Genomic DNA, 18,948 nt, shown 5'->3' on the forward strand with positions numbered 1-18,948 from the left:
TTTCGCACACTGCTTCCATGGTCCCCTCCTCATGTTGACAGAAACAAGAAGAAATGCCTTCGGAAACTATTTCTGTTTCCATCTAACAAATGTTGTATTTTAGGTTTCAACTCCAGCATGCAAAGGTTTTTCTTGGCTACCCTGCTTCTAACAAACTCTGCTGTAATGCAGCCTTGAGGGCAGTGGGAGAGAATAATTTACGCCCCTTCCATTTATTTCATTCCATTCTTGCCGTCATGCAGTGATACCACTTCAAATCAATACTGAACAGCGGTAGCACATACTTCCCTTGAGTTTGCACCGGGGCTACAGTGCTGTGTTTGAGTAGCTTTCCAAAGCCTGGCTTTGGGTCTGTGCTGAGGTGTGTGTGTGGCCGATGGACCCATGTTTTGAAAAAAAAACCACCACCCACACACCTTGAGATAACATAGAGGGAGGATTTATTTTTGTTTTGTTTTCCTATTTTTTTCAAAAGCAGTCATTGTTTTGTAAGTTTCAACTTGTAAAGACCTGGCTGATCCCTAGGGATCACCTGTCAGAGACAACTCACATGCACGGTCTGGTTCGATTCCCAGCAAGGACTGAGAACTGGAGGCACTCGGTTGAAGTGGGCTTTTGGGAATGCTTCTGGCGTTCACTAGTCCAGGGAGAATTATCAGCCCGTCTAGCAGTGATTTTCAAGAGCTTCCAAACTTGAAGACTTTTGTGTTATCTTCTGTTTACATCACGCTCCACTGGCAAAGCTAACAGGGCTGCAGTGCTCCAAAGACTTATAAAGAAACTCTCAGGAGGTGTGAGAAATCCCGTTCATGTGACTCTTTAAACTTTCTGCATGGCTTTGTGCTCCCACAAAACATTCATGGTGATGAACAGAAGAATTTTGTCTGTGCAGACTCTGGCTTCTCCCTCTTACCAGTGAAGCCAAGAGCATGATAAGCTACTTTTGTTTAACTTTTATCTTCTAATTGCACTTGTCACTTCAATGACATCTAACAAAGGGGTTCCTAAAACAACTGCAGTTATTCAGAATAAATCCTTTAAAGTTTTCTTTTAAGCAGACTATGTAATTTAGAATATCTAGATGGGTTTCTGATTTTAAGTTGTATTTAAAAAAAAAAATAAAAAGGTATTTTAAGTGTTTTCAAAGCAAAAAGTCTGACATTAAACTTTTACTTTTTTTTTAAAGTGAGTGTAATTATACTCCCTCTTTAAGTAAACCCTTTGCTAATCACTGATCATTAATCCTAAAGGGCTTCATGAAGAGAATAGAAGAAAAAGGAGTTTCCGAAGATATGAAAGGGAAAGACAAGATAGTATTTGGCAATATTCACCAGATCTATGACTGGCACAAAGAGTAAGTCATTGGTTTAGTTTGCTTTTCAGCACCCTTGTAACCACTCGTTTATGAAGGATTGGAGTATGTAGTATCTGCACATCTAAGCTGTTTTTACTTGAACATCAGCAGGTCATTCAGGGCCAAGCTTCCAAAGGATGTTGCTTCACTTTAAATGTCCTCTGTTGGTTTGTAAGTGCTGCTTCCTAACTTCACAAATCATGGCTGCAGTGACTCCCGAGACTATGTTACAGTTCATGTGCTTTTAGCCTCAGTTCAACAGTGTACTAAATCCTGATATAAGGCTCTGTCTACCCAACCAAAAATGGCAGAGCTGCATGATGCAAAGCATCAATCCTACATAAAATCCTTTTTCCCAGTGTTAACAAATGCAATGGGCTACAGCTTTGCACTGGCTGGCTTCATGGGAGGGTTTTTGTGGTACCATCTCTGATTACAGATGCAACATTATGCTGGCTCACACCCCATGCCAGGAGTGCTGGTCAGGGTGACAGAGATGTTGTGGATCACAAGAGGGTCTGTGTCAGTGCTGTGCTGCCAATGGCTCTGCCATTCCCTGCTGAGGAGCCACAACAAGAGGTTCCATGGGAGACATCACTGTGGTCAGTGCAGGGCTCCTCAGCTGTCCCAGCATAGCTCCAAGAGGGGTATTGCTTGTGGGGTGCTTGCTGGATCCTCAGAAAAGCTGCTGAGGCTGCTGTAACTCTGTTGCCTGGGTCACAGCTGTAGGCTGAATTCATCCCGCCACTAAGCGGTAGCAATGCTGGAAAATTAGTTTCCTTCCTCTGTATGAACTACTACTACATACCCTCTTCTTGTCTCTCTGGGGTTTGTGGGCATGGATCTGGTGGTTCTCAGCAACACTAGCATCTGCACATTCAGCTGATAGGATTAAGAATGCTGACCACGGAAGCAATATTAGGCTAGGAGGGTGATAAGATACTTCTCGCATTAAAGCTCTGTCGGGCTTTGGCCTGTCTGATGCTTTTGACTCTGAGTTAGGAACTTTTTTCCTTGAAAATCTTATTCTGTCCCCATTCAAGCTGCTTTTGAAAAGTTGCTGGAAATACAAGGGTTATTTCAAACCCAGAGCCATTTCTACTGTAACTTTATGAACAGCAGGGTCATGCTTTTCGGTAATATGGTCACCATTTCAACTCTGCTACTCAGAAAAACCCCATGCCTTTGGCTAACTAGAATTTGAGCACAGGCAGTGTGAATATCTGAGCAATGGACACCAGGCTAGGTATTCCTTTGGCTCTGGACATTTTCCTCATCAAGGAGTCACAGTGTCATTGCCATCATACATCTCTTGGGTGCCAAGCAGGTCCTGTCCTTAGGTTCTGACAACAGCTCTTGGAAGCACAAAACATAAAAATGTCAGAAAAATGTGAAGTTTATATCAGCAATGGAGCATTTTTACCAGTGCCATTCATTGTTTAAATGTGATGATAAGTTTTCGGTAACACACGGGGAGGGAGTCTCTATTTTTAGTTCTGCATATCTGGGTCAAGAAGTCTGTTTAAATGCAGATGAATTTAACTTTTTTTCAGGACTGAGTTGCGAAAGTAGCTGTAGTTGATAGTAGTGATAGGGTTGTTTAGCTGGGACAGCTGTTCAACATGCATCTTCTGGAGGTTCCGGGATTTCTTGGGGCCAGACCATTGCTGGCATATGCTCTGCAACTGGTTTCTGTAGCAAATCCATGGAGGCATTTGAGACAGAAATCCTGCAGTGAAAAAGAGGAACATCATGGAAACTGAGATTGTCAGAATTTACCCACCAGTTAGAAAAACCTATCAGCATTTCTAAACTTTAGTTGAGATGATAATACCTCACTTCCAGGCATCTCAGTGTATTCTTGGAAAGGGCATTCAAGCAGGCACCTACAAAAGGTGCAGGTCAAGGCAGAGGCTGAGTTTATGAATAAAACTAATGGTAATATCATGAGAAACGGTGTAAAATAGAACATGCCACTAGTCTGTGACCAAAAAGGTGTTGATTTGTTTACTCAAGGGAAAACTTCTGCACTTCTTTCACGTTGACCAATATTCCAAATCTGCTCATGCAACTGAGAATTCCTGGTAAAGCTTCAGTTGAGTTTTCACAAGTGTTTTGATACACAGACAAGTTTTATTTTAGAAGTTCTCAGTGAAGGAATGTAACTCTCGCAGTTAGGCATTGACAGTTTTAAAAACCTGAAACCTCTGTAAGTATAACAGTAAAGAGTACCAGAGAGTTTGCAAGACAAGATCTCCATATTTCACAGCTCTCATCTACTGTTTTAGAAATGCCACCATTAAGGGCTGAAGCCAGGCTTGTCTTTTCATTTATTATTGAACACTAGCTAAAATTGCATTGATATATTACTGAAGGATGACCGATTTGCCCTGGAATGACCTTAAAAAAAGTCTTCTGAAATGTTGATATCCTTTCTTTCAGCTTTTTCCTGGCTGAACTGGAAAAATGTCTTCAAGAGCATGACCGTTTAGCACAGCTTTTTATTAAACATGTAAGTTTTATTTTGTTACCTATCTCTAGTCTAATCGTCATTTAAAGTGTAGTAACTCCTTTCCAGAAGCATCTGCTTGTATTGTCTTGATATTTTTACGTGTCTAAACTTAATTTAAACATCATTATTCATCTTCAGTGAGCAGATGGGTTTCCCTGAAACATTAGTCACCATCTTCTTGCAGACTTCTTATTTTTGGGGAAAAATTGTTCTCTCGATTAACCGGCTTCCCCCATGGAAACTTCCTTTGCCTAAGGGGAAACAGAACCCGTTATCATTTTTTTTCCCCACTTCAGGAAACTAAATCTTTGATTAAACTAAAAAGAAAGATGACCTATCAGAACATTTTAGCAATTTTCTGCCGGCTTTTAATAGCGGAACAGAATGGTAGCCAGTATCTCACCAGGCTGCTCTGCATCTTGTTTTCACAGGAGCGTCGATTACACATGTATGTGGTGTATTGCCAAAATAAGCCACGGTCTGAATACATAGTAGCTGAGTATGAGGCATATTTTGAGGTAAGCGTGGCTCATTATCCATTATTGCTACTTACAGCTGTGAGTCCTAGTAAAATAGACCATTCTGTAACTCGTGAGGTTTGTCTAAAACAAACTCCTGACCATGTTGGTATTATGCATGCTGCTAAATTCTCTGCTACAGGGAAGAAAAGTTCATTTTGTCTCAATTTCTAATGTTAATTTCTAATACATACTTGATCCAGTGCGCACTGTCTGTCGTCTTCAGAGTGCCACAACTGAATTCTGTCCAAAATAAAACAGACTTTTTAATCTGTAGCCTACAAACAAGGGAGGAGGTGAAAGTTGTTGGAGCTGGGTGGTGCCTCTCATAAATTTCCAATAATGTTGTTTCAAGAAATCCGTGGGACTAGACACATTTAGATATTAATGTGAAAGAAGCTTGTTTAACAATGGGAAGATATTTTGTTTCACCCAAGGGCACAAGGCGTGTTCTGTAGGACTTGTTTGTGGGAAAAACCCTGCCGCACTGGAGAGAGCAGTCTCCAGACCTTGCAGCCCTGCTTGGTCAGCTCAAAGTGGGAAGGAATCTTGTGCTTTCAAATGTCTTCCAGCTCGGTCATGACTTTTACCCAGTCCCTGCTTAAATAGGCTATGCCAGATTTTTAAATCCTCTAAAGTACCCTTTTGCAAACAAAAGATTAAGAACAGATCAGCTTTCTGTAGAAATAAGTCTCTGTGGAGACATTTTATCTTTGCCTTATTCTGTGCTTGTTTGCAATTGTTTTTTAATCCTCAATTTTTAGGAGGTTCAACAGGAAATAAACCAACGACTAACCATCAGTGATTTTCTGATCAAACCCATTCAAAGAATAACTAAATATCAGCTTCTTCTCAAGGTGAGTGGAAAGATGCAGTTTGGATCTTGTACTAGACACTGTTACTTTAAATCAGCCTTAGTTTTAATTGAAGAATAACTTCATCAGATTAGGAAGAAAGAATGTTTATATGTGGGCATACAATGGTAGCATCCTGTGAAAAATGTCCAGAAAGCAGGAGGGTCCCATCTCTATGGGAGTAGTTTGTAATTGATGATAATCAGATTTCTTTAAAATAATTTTGTTGGAATATTTTTATAGGAAAATAAATTTCAAATAGAATTTTTCATCCTCTAAAATTTCAAAGCAAACTTACATTCAAGTTTTTTAAATTGCAGTAAATGCACACGAGACTGTTAATAAACCCATTTTTTGGTGCTGAATGGTATGTCGCTATTTATTCTGAATGTCTCAGAATATCTCATTGCTGAATATCTCTCTTCAAATTAGCATGCAAAACATATTTCCACAATATTCTGGTCTGGAGAGTTGATGGCAATTTTTTCCCTAAGGAGTCCGACCACTGTGGCTTCTGCTGACTTTATTCACTATGCCAATTACTCAGCATTTCTGAATATTCATCCTTAGGGGTCTCAAGGTAACATCCAAAATTAGGCATGTCTGGACCATACACTGTAATTTCCAGCAGTACCGGGGCTCTGAGGTGGTTTCTTCTCTCTTTTGAACTAGTCTCAAGCAGGCTGCCATCAGCCCACAGTTTGGTAACTGCACACTTGTGAAGAGACAGCAACATGTTCCCTGAAATGCCAAAAGGAAAAGAAAATTCCTCAAGCGTGTGTGGTCCTGTGGCTTAAGACAAGGACCAAGTCAGCATTCCCGAGGGCTAATCCCAGCTTTGTCTTTTTCTTGTGGTATTTTCAGCAACCATCCACACCCCTTTTCCATATCTACAAAGTGGTCATAACATTCAGCAACTTCTGAACATGTATTCATTAATATTAGCAAGTTCCTTCTCAGAAACTCGCATGCTAAATACACTTTTTCTTTTTTAAAACTGACATCTTCTCTCTTCTCTTTCTGAAGTGCCTTAATGCAAACCTTTGTGCTTTCCCTAGGACTTCCTGCGGTACAGTGAAAAAGCTGGGCTGGAGTGCTCGGATATAGAGGTATGTTTTCATGGCCTGGACAGTGATACTGCATTGTCTAATGGCACTTTATATGCAGAAATGCAAACCCCAGTAGTCCTTTGACAATGATTGAAGATCCCGCTGATATTCCAAATGTGATGTTTCTCTTTAGCTTCAGTCAGAAGAAAAGATGAAGGCACGGTCCTCTTTTAGATATTACTGTAAATGTTCAGTACACGAGGGCCTCAACGTGAATAATTTTTAGCAGTGATTATGCTGTTGGAGTCCATTGTCTGACACTTCTCTTTTAGGGACCCTCTGACTTCCTTGTACCAATACAACCTTTGTTTTCCTTAACAGAAAGCAGTTGAATTAATGTGCCTTGTACCGAAACGTTGCAATGATATGATGAACCTGGGTCGCCTCCAGGGCTTTGAGGTATGTTCTGCTTTAATAACGACCAGGCTAGGAAAGGTGTTTTATCTTTCTGTGATTGTCTCTACAATCAGCCCCATCCCAGGCTGTTTATCTAGTGCTCTCTCTGTGGTGGTGAGCATGCTTTGGTGAGGTTTTGAAAGTGTCATTCTAAACTTGTAACAATCAAGCTATTGTTTCTTCAAAATGTGAGGTCTGTGAAAGCTTCTGCAAGCCCGAATTAGACTTCTTATCTCTGTTGTCAGAGCAAAATAAACATTGAACCAGACCGCTCTGCCTGTTAGTAAGGTCACCTAACATTAACATCAACAGCTTCCTCCAAGTTTGGCAACATCCAGGAGGGGACTCATGAGTTATAACCCCACAGGTTACAGCTTGAGATTTGTAACTAAGCCAGTGTAGTCTTTGGCAGACCCAGTGAGATGTCTTATCTCCAAAATGAAGTTTAAGTTTCTCATACCTTGTTATACATCACGGCATTCCTGCAAACAGGTAGGTCCTGTTTTGCACCTTCAGAGATTGCGTCTTTCACTTCTGGTTTGGGGGAGATGAACACATCACCAGAGGGAATCCAAGGCACTACAGTAGCAAATTACTTAATGGGAGCAGTGTTTGAAATTAAGTACAAAAACAGTCTACTTGCTTTTGGTTTTATATGTACATATGATGGTGATGACAGTAAAGAAAACTTGTATTATTTTCCTTAAACTGAGTTCTTGATTTAAAAGATTGCTGCTCTAATAAATTAGAGGGGATATGTCTCAAATGAATTCAGCTCTGCTTGAAAAATGTGGACTGCATGAAATAGAGCAGATCATCTCAAGGGACCGTACTGGGTTGGGATCTGTAACACTGGTGCCTTGTCTGCTTCTCAGGGCAAGCTGACAGCTCAAGGCAAGCTGCTGCAGCAGGACACCTTCTATGTGACCGAGCAGGATTCTGGAGTTCAGTCCCGACCAAAGGAACGTAGGGTGTTTCTCTTTGAGCAAATAGTTATCTTCAGTGAACTGCTTAGGAAAGGATCTTTAACACCAGGCTACATGTTCAAGAAAAGCATAAAGGTAAGAAACGGAGTGGGAGATGTTTATCCTATTTGATTGTCACATGGGGAAATCTTATCAATTTTCTGTACTGCGAGTCAGGTCTGTCCTGCCATAGCTGGACAACAATTTGCAGAAAACTTGCATTTATTTTCAGTACATCAGAAGCCATTTAAGATCAACAACGCTAAATAAACCACAGGTTGTCTAAATTTACTGGGTGATTTTTAGAGGAAGCACAGCCAGGGCAGGGCCTCTGACATTCATAGCTCTAAGCTAGCAAATAGTGCTACAAAGACTGCAGTAGTCAAAGTAAGTGTATAATAGTTGCTTTTAAGCATGATTATAAAAGGTGGGGTAAACAAAACACTCGTCTAACTGTAAGTCAATATTAAGCCTGGATGTGACATTACTGGAAATACCCTTCCTAATGGGGACAGGGCTCTTAGTGCAAATGTGAGTGTTGCACGAGACAGAACTATGTCAAAAGCAAACAAAAATACACACAGTAATAAAAATGTAGTGAAGAGGAATTACAAAACTAGCTGAACTATCAAGAAAGTTTTAAGAAATTTAATTTTATTTAAAAAAAAATCTTTCTAGAGTATGGGATTGGGATTAAAAGTAAAAACTGAAAGTAACCAGGGATAACATGTTTGTTTTTGTTTGTTTGTTTTTTCAGGGGTTTTTATGTTTGTTTAATAAGTGCAGAATTCCCTTCTGAAATGGTAGCTGAGGGTGAATGTGTGCAACACCTTTTTCAGTAGAACAGCCTTTGCTGTGGCTACAGAAACAGCAGTCACTGGTTTATCTGAATGTCTTGATTATTCAAAGGTGATAAACCAGTCTGGGATTGATTTCCTTTCCAAAGATATAGTTAAAATAAGGAGTGGGAGAATGAATGTGTTTGCACTAAAATTTAAATGGTGCATTAATATGAAACAGAAGAGAACAATGCCAGGGAAAATAATGCATATTAACCATATGATCTATGATAATAAACAATAGATAATAGGCATCTTCTTGGCTGACAGAAACTGCAGCATTTACTGAAAAGCATATCCTTTGCAAGTCGCTGTATTTCATAGTTTCCAACCAAGTAATAAGTTATAACGGAAAAAACTGAAGTGTACAAATAAATATTAATCTTAATTTAGATGATCAGCTTTGGTTTTATCCTGCTGCTGATTTAAATCATGATTAAAGTTGGAGATAGAAATAATGTAAATCATTTTTGCTTCAGTTTATTGTATGTATAACAATGAAGCTTTTATCTGCAGGAAACAATTCCTGAATTGTATATTGTAGATAAAGAGAGAAAAATAAATCTCTTCTAATGTCAATAAAATTAGCTTGCCTCAAGGGTATGGGTTGCTTTTCTAGTTAAACAGCTTATGAACATAATGCTGTTCCCAGTGCCTGAGTTGCTTTAAAATTTCTGTGTGACAATTTTCCACTCCCTGTTTTCTTCCATTTGGCAAACAGCTCGTTCTTCTGTGCCTGCAGCAAATGTGGGATCCCCCGTGGCTCCATGTGCATCTCCCCCACTGCAGCAGGGAGTCTGTGCACCAAAAGCACTCACAGCCTGCTCACAGCCCCTGCTTCAGCTTCTGGCTGCCTCTGCTTTGCTCTCGTGCCTTCCTACAGGGATAGGACCATTCCCTGTATTGGCTCTTACCTCTTTCTTTGCTACCTTGCTATCTTTGCAGCAATTATCAGGCTGCCTAGCCATCTTATGGCACGCAGGCCATTGCAATGCTTCGGTACTGTCCTCGGTCACGCTTGTCCAGCTTCCTGGGAGACACTCCCTGAGAGATGTGGGCTGTTTCTCTGCTGAGCACATCCTCCCACACAGCAGAAGAACCTCGCCAGCACCAGAGGTCTCATTTCATTCCTCTGTGTCACAGCCACTGCTGAGCACTGAGGCCTCTCTGTTAGAGTAAGAAGTGCATATGACTTCAGATGGAGCCATTCAGGTCTGCCAGGGAGATTAGGTTCCCAAATACTTTTCTCCAAGGTCTGTCACGCTCAGGCCATGACAGAAGCTTCATCGTGATGTCCTACATTAGCAAAGAGCCCTTTTTTAAGTTGGCATTCAGAAATAGCACATCCTTTCTTGGACATTTCTCAGTTGGATACCTTTCAAGGTTTCAAAATACCTACGTGGGTAGCCTTGGTAAATGCGTCTCCCCGAGACACAAACAGTAGGTGTGGGACTCTGACCTGCAAGTCCTTTTCTTAGAGTCATACCAGGATTGACTTGCTTGCTTTGGCTGTCAGCCAGAAGAGCAAGAGCTCAGAGGAGGCACTGGCCAGGCTCACTGTCCACCCCTTTCCTTGCCTTCATGTCAGAAGAGTTTCTGCCTGTCCCACTAACTCCACAGGGACCCTCAGAAGAGAGGGAAGAGGCTCCTTCTGTCTTGCAGTTTGTGTGCTGGACAGCATTCAGATGTGGGGTAAATTTCTCCATACCTTGAATGACGTTCGGAGCAACAGGAGAGAGACCTAGAGGGATGTGATGATCTTAGTCTTCAGAGCTGTCTCTCTTTAACAGTGAGGACCCACCTTTTTTGGTTTGTGGGTTGGTATTTTTTTGTGATTTTTTTTTTTGCCTGCATGGGACTAACTTGTGAAGTCGCATGGATGGGTGTTTCAGTCACTATCTTGTAAATTAACTTATCATGATTCCATTATAGTAACCCCAAATTGCCCTCTAAAGCAGAAAGGATATGCCAGCCTTTTCTTGTTTACTATCACAGATGTGAATAACTCAGGAGAATTCAAAGTTAAGAGTAGGCTTACTCAGATACCTCACAAGGACGAGGTATCCTACAGGACAGCAGCTGAAATTGCCATCCATGAGATTTCCAGGAAGAGTATCTGTGTCTACAGTCAAGAGAAGTGATTGCATGTAGATGATGGTGTAATCCTCTAGAAATAAGATCTGTTGCAGCATCTGTGGAGAATTGCTCTTTTTTTTTGGTATATCCCTGTACAGTGTCCATTCCAGTCTTAAAATAGTCTAAAGACTGAGACTTTCTTCCCATGGAGGATAAGAAATGTAAACTCATTTAAATTGGGGGAATGATAGACCTTATTAACATCGTAATAGGAACAGTTTAATTATGTTTTTGTGTCACAATAACTTTTTAGCACATCAGTCAAGTCTGTGTCACCTTAAAATAGAAATTGTAATTGAAGACAAGGCAGATGGATGTCTGGTACATCTGTAACAGCTCTATTAAGCATCATATTTCAGCTTAAGATATATCTGCCTAAATCTATGAGACAAGTTCTGATTATAATCTTACAGTCTGTTATTGGACTCAATTATTGTCAGGAACTTCTCACAACAATTTTATTCTGATTCTTGAGTAATGCTAAATCATGCTCCGTGTAACACAAGCTTACCTTGGCTTATTTCAGATGAACTACCTTATCATTGAAGAAAATGTGGACAATGATCCTTGCAAGTTTGCTCTGATGAGCCGGGAAACATCAGAGAGAGTTATTTTACAGGCAGCTAATCCAGAAATTCAGCAAGCTTGGGTACAGGACATCAACCAGGTTCTGGACACACAAAGAGATTTCCTAAATGGTATGTACATGGTCTTTGTGATGTTTCCCAAACTGTGATGCTAATGGGACTCTAAATCTTTGCAACTTTGGTCCCTCTGTAAGGAAAACATTCAGCAACTTATTTTTCATAAGGAAAATCCCATGGAGAAAATGAGAGCCCGGTACATGCAAGAAGTTGTCATAAGGGACAGCTGGTGTTCAAAGAGACCACCTCAGTAACCCTGTGCAGAGGTCTCAGTCCTGCATGCCAGATCAGCTGAGTGGGATGGTGAAAGAGGATGGGGCAAGCCTGTGATAAACTGCTGGGTTGCCCTGGAGCCCACGCCAGAGGCTGCTGGAGCTCCCTCCTGCATTAAAGACTGCAGGTCGTTCTGGCTTGCCTCGATTAGTGGTGTCTTGTGGGCTGATTTTGGCATCTTGGTGGTAGGTTGCTGTGTGGTTGACCTGCTGCATCAGTCAGGTTTGTGTTCAGATCTCAAGACCCCATTTACATGCTGTGGTGGTACTTCCGTTCAAGATCCTTTAAAAATGCAAGGCTGTATCACCTGCTGCTTTCCATTCTGTAAAGAGGCTTTAAATCTCACCCCTTCCCAAGACCACGTCAAAACCAGGATGCCATTGTATCAACACAGTATCTGCAACTTAGTCAGAGCAAGTCATATCCCCAGGAGCCTCTTATTTAATGTCACCATGTGCTACAAACTGAGGATATGAGGTGGGATGAAGGCTGCCTCACCATCCATCCACCCCCATACTAAACTCCATGGGGCAGCAACTGCTTACAATAACAACAACAACAAAAAGAGAGGGCAAGGAAACATCTGGGCTTGTTTCTCCTGGTAACTACGGGAGCTCTTTTCAAAATGTCAGCTCTGCTTTAAGAATAGATGCAGGGTTGTTTGAAATACTATTTCAAATTAAAATAGTCTTTCTACTTAAAAAATAATAATACATCCATGATCAACAAAAGCGTAGATTTTGAAAATAAAAAGGAACCATTCAGTTAACAATTTCAGTTTGTTCATGCTCACAATTGGGTAAAGGAAAGAGAAGCAACCAGGACTAGAGTCAAAAATTAAAAATAGTATCTCTTTTTGTTTGTTTGGAAGCAAGAAAGTGGGAATTATTTCTTTGGAAGCTTCCAGAATTGTTTTGTACTATTCATTTCAAAATTGTTTTGTACTATTCATTTCAAAACAGCTTATTTTAAAAAAATAAAATTAAATTAAAAAGCATTCGATATTTAAAAACTCAATACATGGTCTATAAAGAAATTTACTAGCTTGAATCAAAATATTTTGGCTTGGCACAAGTTGTTAGATCTGGGGTGTTCTGTTTGTGGATTTTTTGTTGCAAAATCTGAAGAGTCTCTTTCAATTCACATCCAAACAAAACTTCTCTTTTCTTCATTGTGGAGTTGTGTGTGTGTGTGTGTGTGTGTGTGTGTATGTGTATATATATATATATATATATATATATATATGTGTGTGTTAATTTGAATTTAGCATAGTTTTACTTCTTAAAAGTTAAATAGGAAAGGGTTACAAAGGATGTTTGTGGAAGTTTGAAAACTATGGCTGAGCTGAGAAGAGAGTGTTTCATGTGATTCCAAAGCTTGATGTTTGATTTTCATGACTCGGAATTGAAAGAACCTCATATAGTCACCGTAAAATGTTTCCTTGAAGAGATTGGGAAGATGAGCAGCTTGAATTCTCCTGTTTGACTAGCTGATACCAAAACTTGCAGGTTTTGTGTCAGTACAGTTGACTTTGATTGAGGGCTTATTGGAATAAAAGTAAGTTCAGTAATGCTCAGCTACAGAAATTTTTCTGTAAACCTAGTGAGGACTCCATAGACACTACTGCAGTGGTTTTGTATCCCTTCCATGTCTGTCTTTTTATCCCTCCCCCCGTCCTACCAGGACTTACTTCCCTGTGAGTCCCTTTTTGCTACTGAAGCATCTTCATAGCCCCTGTTTAGCCTCTGTTCTGTGAGGCCAGCAAGGAACGTGATGGGTTAGGAAAAATATTCAGTATCTGTAAAGCTAGAAGTAAAAATAGATTTATATTAAAACACAAGCTTAAGGATTTACCTTAAACCTATAAATAAGATCCAAGAAAGTGATATTGTATCCAGTAGAGCTTGTCCAGTTTAGAACAATTTAAGTGGCTTTTAGGAGGTAATCTCATTGAGGCTGACTAATCTTTAAATACGTTCTTTAGCTTTGCATTTCATTAAAGCGGATGTTTTCTGTCCTTAAAATCATATTAAATCCACGCTGAGCCAATGCTATGTAAACTTAATAACAAGATATTCCCTGTGAGTTCTTACCCAAGCTGTCTCTGATTTTCTGTCTTTAACTGGGAAGCCCTAGAGAGTAAGGCACCATGCACAAACCATAGCATTTGCGTAGTCAGTTTGTAAACGTAAAACTTGGTGCAATTGCACTGTGATATTCAAGCTTTTCATATTTTCCCTTGGAATAACAAATGCTGCTAAGCTTGAGAAACAGACTGTGCAGCAAATGATTGCCTGTAGTGACTGCTCTCTACTTCTGCTTTTAAGAAGCAAGGTGTAAAGAAAATATGTCACCAATGGATAAAGAAAATATGTCACCAATTGATGTATTTCTTAGGAAAAATGCCATTAATCTGTAACTTTTTTTTATCATGTTTTATGAGGGCTGTTTGTTTGTTGTTTTTTGGTTTTTTTTGAGAGAGGAAGTACACGAACATTGATTTTTGCCAGAAGCCTGAAAGAATACTAACAGATGTTGAATAGGAGACTGGAAGCCAGGCATCATTGTCATAGTTAACTGTGGAATTAGTAGCCACCAGTGGGCTCCAAGCTGAGCACCCTTTAAAGGCACAGATTAGGATGTATTGTTTCAAGATAGAGAAGTACTAATTCAGGCCTTATTGCTAAAGATCTTGCAGCTTAATCTGCTGTATATACTAGAAAAATGTCACTGTCAAAATCACTGTCAAAGATGTCCCCAACCCTCCTCCTCCTCAATGGCTATCTGCAGCAGGACCAAAGCATTTTCAGCGGCTGTTGAGGTAAGCAAGTGAAATGGGTAGTCCCTGTGGCAGAAACACGAGTCACTTCTGTGGCAAAGGTCACTGCATAGGCTTTTGAGCCAATTCATCTTCCAGATTGCTACAGGTCTATGTTAAAACATGTGCTTTTGAAGAAAACAGTGGTCTGGCCGTGTTGATTTTTTCAGTCTCTTGTTCTCTAGTATCAAGTGGTTTCTTGTTGGACCAGCCCTGCCTTTCTCTGGAAGGGGAACATTAGAGAGTATGTTGTGTGGTGCTGAGCCTTTCTGTTTGTCTTTCCTTTTCCTCTTGTTGGGAAAGACATTCCTTCTGTTGTGGTTCCCTGGCTGGGCGATGCTGTGACATTATGTCCTCCTGTCTGCCTCCTGCTAGACTAGTCTCTCCGCATTCCAGTAGGTTTAGTCTGGTGCATGTACACAGCATTAACTGCCTATAAATCAGCCATTAAAGCCACATGACATGCAGAAAACAAACCCATAGGTCTGGGGATGGGAGTCTGAGCCTAGTAAATCTGTCTCTTTCCCATCCCATGTGAGTCCCAGCCCTTGTCCCTTCTCCTCCAAACATATCAAATTCTTCACCATCTGGTATTTTTGTCCTTCCTTTTCCCGGAGTGTAAGCTCTATCCATGACTACAAAATGTACTCTTTCACAAGCAGCCTTTTTTAAAGGCTTGTGAAACTGTTTAATATTGCTTTTTGGGTGTTTTCTGGAGAGGTCAGGGCTGCTGGGATTAATATCGTTGTACCATCTATACTTCCTAACTTGCTGGTCATCTCCAGTGGTTTCTTTGAGCCAAAGTAATTAATACAGAAAGTACATAAGGAGAAAAGTTTCAGTGCAGCATATTTGAAGATAATTTAGTAGTCGAGCTCTCATGGGAATACACATACGAGATTTATGGGTCTTAGTCTGTGTTTCCTGATGATAAGCAAAATTCAGTATAAAAAAGCTGTACATCTCTTATTCAGACTTTTTTTTTCAGGATTATTTTTCTGATACTTCATTTGTGCAATTTCAAAGAAACTGAGTGCAATTACGTGTACTGTGAATGGCAAATGAGTTAGCCCACTGTGCTCGTTAGAGAAGCTGTTCCTCCCAGTAGCATGGACTGCTGCGTTCAGTTCATGCACAGTACAGCGTGACACGCTTGCATCCTGCCTAGCTGTGAACATGCCATGTGCTTCCATGGGTGGCCTTTTCTGTGCCTGTTTGTTTTGCAATTTATGTATCTGCTCCAGTTGAGTCACCCCATACACTCCCTACATCCCTTTTCAATGTCATTGAAAGCATATCACTAATTCTTGTCCTCTTTTGCAGCGCTACAGTCTCCCATAGAGTACCAACGCAAAGAAAGTAGCTCAGCAGTGCTGAGGCCCCAGACCGGTAGGGTCTCTCAGCCCAACAGCAGACCCTATTCTTCTGTTCCAGTAGGGTCTGAGAAGCCTTTGAAGGCTACAAGCCGTAATCCCTCTCTCCCACCCCTGAAGATATCTACCTCCAATGGCAGCACAGGGTATGAACATTCACAGCCCGGAGACAAGTACGAACAAAGCAAGGTACTGAACTCATCTGGTAAAACATGATCTCATAGTCCATTTCTTGTACCATAGACTATCGGTGACGTTAGCTTTAATTATCAGCTAACCAGGTCAATGGGAATCAACATACTGAAGCAGTGGTGTGAAATGTGATTTGAAGTTAAATGGAGACTGTGAAAGCTCTGGCATTCAGGCAGGTGGCTCTTCAGCTGGAAATCTGGAACAGAACCTGCCCGGAGCCCTGACCCCAGTGTTCTTCAGGGCACTACGTTTGCAGACTTGGTGAAATGAATTTCCATTTGCAGTATCGCCAACAGCAATATTCAGACCTCTTTAATATCCATCAACCACCCATTCCTGAAGAGGTCTACCCTGATGGTTTAAATAGTTTAGACCTTTTCTCACGTAACAGCTCCAAGGATGCCAGCTGAAGGCTGTAATCCAGGTGCGTGTGCACTACCCCGACCCAATTCACACAAACCACCAAGGAAGCAGTAACTGTCAGTGGTGGTTGGACCCAGCTGCTGGCTGCGGTTGGCCAAAGCCACTTTCCAATACGACCTATATTTAAGATCAATGAAATGTGTGAGTATTCATTTGGCTTCTAATGTGAGCCTTCATTGGTCTTTCCCTGCATTTGGTTCAGCACAGGTAGTTCATCTGCAATACCACACAAATGAGTACACTGCTAGGGCACCGTCACCTTCAGAACAACTGTGAAATCTAATCTGAAGCAGAAGGTTGGTTTGTATCAGGTTCCTGCTGATGCTTAAAATCCTCCTCTATCTATGTGAACTTGCATGCGTTTTGTATCTTTTTCCCTGTTGCAGTTAGGCTGGGAATGAAGTGCTTTCTGTGACTGCTGCCAGAAAAGGCAGGTTCCTCAGCACCACCTGCTCACCAGGTTTCTCTTGTGTCCACTTCCACAGACGGATTTGGGAGGGTGCAATGGGACCTCTTCCATGGTTGTGATTAAAGATTACTATGCACTGAAGGAGGATGAGATCTGTGTGAATCAAGGAGAGGTGGTTCAGATCCTCGCTATCAACCAGCAGAACATGTTCCTGGTGTACCAGCCTGCAAACGACCACTCTCCGGCTGCTGAAGGATGGATCCCTGGCAATATCTTGGCTCCCCTCACTAAATCCACCACAGATAGTAGCGACGGAAGCATCAAGTAAGTGCCATGTTGGCTTCGCTGGGAGCACTATGTGGATTTTTTGAGGAAAAAAAAATAAATAAAAATAAACAAACCCAAATGGTAGGGAATTCCTGCTGATTTTTATCTACAGTGCCATTGGAACAAGTTGAGTGGTCAGTCCCCAGCATCGGGCAGCCATGGTGGATAGCTTGGGTTTGGCTTATTTTTGTTTTGTGGGGTTTTGTTTATACTTTGGAGAGAAATAAATCCATAAATGGTTAAAGACGTATTTTACATTACACCATTTTACACCAACATGGACCTGCTTGGACTGGACTTATATTTATGTTGTATTAAGTTACTAATCTATATATTGGTTATAACAGCATCTAGCAAAAAAATAATCAGGCCCTGTGTTGGACTGAGGTTCGCTTCTCTAAGAGGAGAGATTTTGTTGTCTATGGCAATTTCCTTGTACAGCTTGTATCTTTTTTTTATTTTTATTTTGTTTTGGTTTGTTCTTTTTTTTCTGTTCGCAGTAACTTTTGTAAAATATTTTTGGTTTGCAAGACCCCCATCCAAGTACATTCCTGTATAAAGTATTTTGCACTATTTAAAAAAAGAAAAGAAACAAACTCATATTGATGAAGTCAGGTTGTGCAATATAATGGATAGTCGCAATGTTCATCATTGTACCTGTAATGTAACTAATTTTAAATGTACTATTTTAAATATGTAAAATAAATTTTCACCATGAGCATGTTTTAAAGAGGTAAAAGAACTAGTTTGACCCTTTTTTGTTTAGTTTTGTTTTGTTTATAACGTTTTGTTGTTTATTTAACAAATGTGTGGATATATATTTTTCTTTTTTGATTTTTAGAAATTTGTCAGTCTGAAATGACTAATGCAAGAAAGTGTTTTTTTGGTATTAAATACAGAAGGTACAACCCTCTTTTCAGTAATACCGATTGATTTCTTTTAACATCTAAAAAGACTACTTGGTAATGCGTGGTGTATGCTACACATTCTGTTATCTTATGTGAGTGCCTTGAGGTGAAGAACTGAATGTGAGGAAAGATTTTGTGAGAGATTCCCTAAAAGTAGTAATTTGGTATCTGCTAAAGACACAGTTAAGAAATACGGTGACTTGACCCATCAGTTGGTGATCTCAGGAATACTATTGAATGCTATTGCAAATGAAATATTAAGCCAAAAAAAATTGCTCAGCACATCTCTTGCTCGTGTGCCACAGCTATTCCTGGGTTCCCCTCTAACCACAATCTGCAAACATGTGCCTTTACATTCACCCCAGCACTGGGCTCCTGGTGGAAGACGTTGATTTCATGGCAGCTGTGCAGTCAAATTCTGCAATACAGTCATATGAATTGGGGCCAGGAAGGAATACCAGAATTGAAAGACACATGTATTGCACTTCTCTCTCAGTCTTAAATCATGTTTTCGGACTCAGAGCTAAACCAACCCTGCAACTTAAAAAGAAGCCTGAATGTCTTTCTAATATAAATCCAATGGGTTAAAAATGCAGCTGTTTTCAGCCCTGTCTAGTCTGCCAGATCACGTGGAGTTAAAAGTAATAAAACTGTTTCTTCTGTTGACAAATATTATACACAAAATAGGTGTTCAATCCAGTAGTGTTAGCATCATGATAGGTGAGGGTCAGGGAGTCCATCAGCCATGTCCTTGACTCTTTATCATGTCATAAAGGAAAATAAAACAGTCCCGAAGTGCTGGATAATGCCCCCTGGTCTGCACACCTAATGCAGACCTCCCCCCAAAAATGCCCAAATACCAAGCCATCCTTCCTGCCCAGCCAGGGTGTGCAGGGAG

At 40.6% G+C, this 18,948-nt stretch overlaps 1 protein-coding gene across 23 annotated transcripts in view; it reads left to right on the top strand.

Annotated features, from left to right (window-relative positions):
- Positions 1-18,948, top strand: part of KALRN (kalirin RhoGEF kinase) — a 496,146-nt gene that overhangs the window by 454,837 nt on the left and 22,361 nt on the right. For all 23 annotated transcript variants that reach the window (XM_072040793.1, XM_072040795.1, XM_072040794.1 and 20 more), the window contains 10 exons: positions 1,251-1,354; positions 3,797-3,866; positions 4,298-4,384; positions 5,149-5,241; positions 6,297-6,347; positions 6,669-6,746; positions 7,619-7,804; positions 11,210-11,381; positions 15,742-15,980; positions 16,892-17,139. In XM_072040793.1, the coding sequence (XP_071896894.1) occupies positions 1,251-1,354; positions 3,797-3,866; positions 4,298-4,384; positions 5,149-5,241; positions 6,297-6,347; positions 6,669-6,746; positions 7,619-7,804; positions 11,210-11,381; positions 15,742-15,980; positions 16,892-17,139 (1,328 nt within the window). The remainder of the gene's footprint in view (positions 1-1,250; positions 1,355-3,796; positions 3,867-4,297; positions 4,385-5,148; positions 5,242-6,296; positions 6,348-6,668; positions 6,747-7,618; positions 7,805-11,209; positions 11,382-15,741; positions 15,981-16,891; positions 17,140-18,948) is intronic.

The sequence above is a fragment of the Anas platyrhynchos genome, chromosome 7, assembly GCF_047663525.1.
Source record: "Anas platyrhynchos isolate ZD024472 breed Pekin duck chromosome 7, IASCAAS_PekinDuck_T2T, whole genome shotgun sequence".
NCBI lineage: Eukaryota > Metazoa > Chordata > Aves > Anseriformes > Anatidae > Anas > Anas platyrhynchos.